The sequence below is a fragment of the Arachis ipaensis genome, chromosome B03 (genome assembly GCF_000816755.2).
Source record: "Arachis ipaensis cultivar K30076 chromosome B03, Araip1.1, whole genome shotgun sequence".
In the NCBI taxonomy this organism is placed as follows: Eukaryota; Viridiplantae; Streptophyta; class Magnoliopsida; order Fabales; family Fabaceae; genus Arachis; species Arachis ipaensis.
The window spans coordinates 111,059,979-111,063,968 of NC_029787.2; the positions used below are offsets into that span (position 1 = coordinate 111,059,979).

The window sequence follows — 3,990 nt, forward strand, 5'->3', positions numbered from 1 at the left end:
TCTCACCCCCTCCGCCGCCAAGATCGTCGGCCAAGAGTCTCTCCGTCGCCTCCCCGCCGATATCCGTTGCACTTCCCGCCAATCCCAACCCCAACCGGAACAACCCCTTGGCCAGTTCCATCTCAGGGTACGCTATTATCAGCATTTCTCTTGCAAGAATATACTCTATCGTTACATGAAATTTGTTCTGAATGATGCAGGTGTGTACGGCACGAGAGAACAAATTAGATGGGAAGAGGTTTTGTGTGTACACGGGAACAAAGAAAAAGATCCATTTGAAGGCAGAGAATAAGGAGGACCGTGCAACCTGGCTCGAGGCCCTGCAGGCCGTCAAGAACAGCACCATTAATAATAGTAATACTTTTTTTTCTCCTCGTTCTTCTTCGTCGGTGGTGGTTACCACCCACAGGTTGAGGCAGCGCCTCTTGGAGGAGGGTCTTCCTGAGGCTGCTATCCAGGACAGTGAGGACATTATGAGAACTGAGCTATCACATGTCCTCAACAACAATCACTTGCTGCATGTATTGGACACGGTACATGTAATTATTTATGATTATGTTAACCATCCATTAGTGTGTACTATTGTATTCACTTCAACCACCTGTGTCTTTTCTAGACAGAAGATATTGACTTGCAAAACCCACACATTAAAAGCAAAAGTCAGAACTCAAGGGATGATGCCAATTCCTATCGAACCACATATGACAATAACAGTGGTGCGTATATATCTTGAATTAGCTGTACAATATACTTATGACTGTAAAGTGTTGGTAATGATAATGCTTTTAGTTGAGAATAGTGACATTCTTTCTGATTTAGTATATGGCCATCCTTGTTATTCTAAATTTATCAAGCTATCATGTTGATCTTTCTAGGATCCATACAACAGATTTTAAATTATTTTTACTGTTTTGATATATTACAGAAGGAAGTGTTAGTGACCGTGATGCATTCTTTGATACTTTTGATATTCTTTCAACATGTTCTGAGAGTAGCACTGGATTTCGGCCTTATAGATTCGGCCTTGATTTGGAACATGAGGATGTTAGTCGACGAAAGAAGTTACCTGATCCTGTTGAAAAAGATAAAGGAGTCAGTTTGTGGTCAATAATAAAGGATAATATCGGGAAGGACCTTACAAGAATCTGTCTGCCGGTTTATTTCAATGAACCCCTCTCTTCATTGCAGAAATGTCTTGAAGATTTGGAGTATTCTTACCTTCTAGACCAAGCATATGCTTGGGGCAAAATGGTTATTTCCTTCTTGCAAGATATGCCTTAGACATAGTTAATACAAAATTCACTTGGAGGCAATTGTTGTCTATAACTGATTCTTACTACTATTCTACATGGTATACAGGGTAACAATGTCATGAGGATGATATGTGTGGCTGCATTTGCGGTTTCAGGGTATGCTTGCATTGATGGCAGGACTTGCAAACCATTCAATCCACTCTTGGGTGAGACATATGAGGCATTGTATCCAGAAAAAGGCATTCGCTTTATATCTGAGAAGGTATCCTATACTTACTTTGGCATTAACAATTAGTACTGCATTGAGTTATAGGTACTGTATATGTGTATATACTCTATATCTTATTGTTAAAAGTTCATTTGCAAGGATATATCATTGTCTCAACATCATGCTAAAGGCATTTTTTTCCCCCTAGTTGTGAAAATAACTGGTGGCTGGAAATAAAATACTTACGGTGCTCATGTTGAGATAGGTCAGTCATCACCCAATGATATTAGCATGCCATTGTGAGGGAAGAGGATGGACAATTTGGGGTGACAGCAATTTAAAAAGTAAATTTTGGGGTCGTTCAATTCATCTTGATCCTGTTGGTGTAATAACTTTGCAGTTTGATGATGGTGAAGTCTTTCAGTGGAGCAAGGTATATGTGGATTTGATTGATGTGCATTTATTACTGTTAGTTTAACAATGTCTCTTCCAAAAGATTGCCAGTTTTCTGTTTAAGATATTTAATTCAACATTTCTACCATCAGGTAACAACAGCAATTTACAACCTCATATTAGGAAAACTCTATTGTGACCATTATGGTACAATGAGGATAAAGGGGAACCGCGATTATTCTTGTATGCTTAAATTCAAGGAGCAATCAATCATCGAGAGAAACCCGCACCAGGTGCTTCTTCTATATATTTATATGGTAGCAACAATAATGCTTTTGGTTTTACCCCTAGCAACCATATGGAAGGGTTGATGTATGCAGATTTTATTTCTCCAAAATGATGAGTTGAATAACTTTTGTTCTAGTTCATAGTCCGTAGACATGTAATATTTCTCATGCTTTGTAATCAAGTTTTGCTGCAGGTACGTGGAGTAGTGGAAGATAAGGAAGGCAAAAAAGTGGCAACTGTGTATGGAAAATGGAATGAAAGCTTGCAGTATGAAATTTTAGAGAATTCTAGTAAAGGAGAAGTAGAAGGGTCTAATGAGTCATCAAAATCACATCTAATATGGAAGAAGAGTGAGCCTTCCGAGTACCAAACAAGATATAACCTTACCAAGTTTGCTATTACACTAAATGAAATCACACCTGAACTAAAGGTAAACAATGTGAATCTATGTAATATTCTCTTTTGTTGACAAAATCCTAGAACAAATCCTCATTGATGATTAGTGTTTAATTACATTTGAGTTGACAAACAGGAGAAGTTGCCACCAACCGATTCAAGATTAAGACCTGACCAAAGGTGTTTGGAGAACGGAGAGTATGAAAAGGCCAATGCTGAGAAGTTGCGTTTGGAACAAAGACAACGGCAGGTATCATTGGTGCAACTTAATCAAATCAAATATTTGAAACTCATTGAGAATCATGGTGGTTTGTGAATAAAATATAGCTGAGAGAAAAATCAAGAATTAAAAAATTTGCTAAATAGTGGAAACGGCTGATTACAATTGAATTATACTTTTATATAGGATGGTAAATATGGTGATTAGTTTCGGAAATATCTAACAAACATTCTAATATAATATCTCTATATCTTTAATATATGTAGTGAATGAGATGAATTTGGTGGTTTTTGATAGTTGACTGTATTGGCAGGCAAGGAAGGTGCAAGAAAAGGGTTGGAAGCCAAGGTGGTTTGCTATGGACAAAAATAGCCATACATACTGTTATGTTGGTGGATACTGGGAAGCTAGAGAAAAGGGCAACTGGGAAGCATGCCATGACATTTTTGGCCAACTACCTACTAATGATACTGATATTGATAAGTGATAATCATGACCCGAAACACTAATTCCCAATTCAATTTTCCTGTGATCCTTGCCTACTCTACCTTCCTTAATCCTAGGCATATTTATAATCATTGCTTTAGTAATTTAAAGCCTAGCTATGAATATAGGTAATTTTGAGTGCACATATATATAGTGGCTAATCAATTCCAACTGCAACTTTTTTCGCAGTCAAAAGCTCAAATCAAAGTTGGGTTTTGGATTGAGTTTAACTTGGAGAAACACAGTATTTAACCAAGATAAAGCTAGATATACCTTGTAGGAAATTAAAGGGGAATCCAACGTATATATGCACTTTTTTTATCTTTCTTTTCTTAATGTTTATTCTAATGAGCCATGGAAGTGATCTGTTTCTGAAGTTTGTTGGGCGAAACGTAATATATAGGGTGGTCTTTCATTATTAAAGTTTTACCTTTCGGTGCAAGATTGGAAGAGTGGTTGATGATTGATAAATGTAAAATTTATTTAATGATTGTATTTATTATAATCTTTACTCTCTTGTCATTTTAATATAGATGCGCCTTTTCAGTTTCTTCAATAGAATAAAACTCCACTCAATCTTTATCTATACCTGGGTTCATAACATTTTTCTATTCACATATTTATGTTGCCTCATGCTTATTGAAGCCGATTAACACGTCCTCGGAATGGACACCACTCATAAAAATTGCAAAAATATTTTTTTTAAGTTATTTATTTAGTCACATTTAAAAAATATACTCTAAAAA

At 36.6% G+C, this 3,990-nt stretch overlaps 1 protein-coding gene across 1 annotated transcript in view; it reads left to right on the top strand.

Moving 5' to 3' along the window:
• The window catches only part of LOC107633551 (oxysterol-binding protein-related protein 1B-like), a 4,266-nt gene extending 520 nt beyond the window's left edge, over positions 1-3,746 (top strand). Inside the window, exons 2-11 of the mRNA XM_021117389.1 lie at positions 6-127; positions 201-533; positions 617-716; positions 926-1,251; positions 1,360-1,515; positions 1,727-1,894; positions 2,007-2,147; positions 2,336-2,572; positions 2,675-2,788; positions 3,072-3,746. Of these exons, the coding sequence (XP_020973048.1) occupies positions 6-127; positions 201-533; positions 617-716; positions 926-1,251; positions 1,360-1,515; positions 1,727-1,894; positions 2,007-2,147; positions 2,336-2,572; positions 2,675-2,788; positions 3,072-3,245 (1,871 nt within the window). The 3' untranslated portion in view covers positions 3,246-3,746. The remainder of the gene's footprint in view (positions 1-5; positions 128-200; positions 534-616; positions 717-925; positions 1,252-1,359; positions 1,516-1,726; positions 1,895-2,006; positions 2,148-2,335; positions 2,573-2,674; positions 2,789-3,071) is intronic.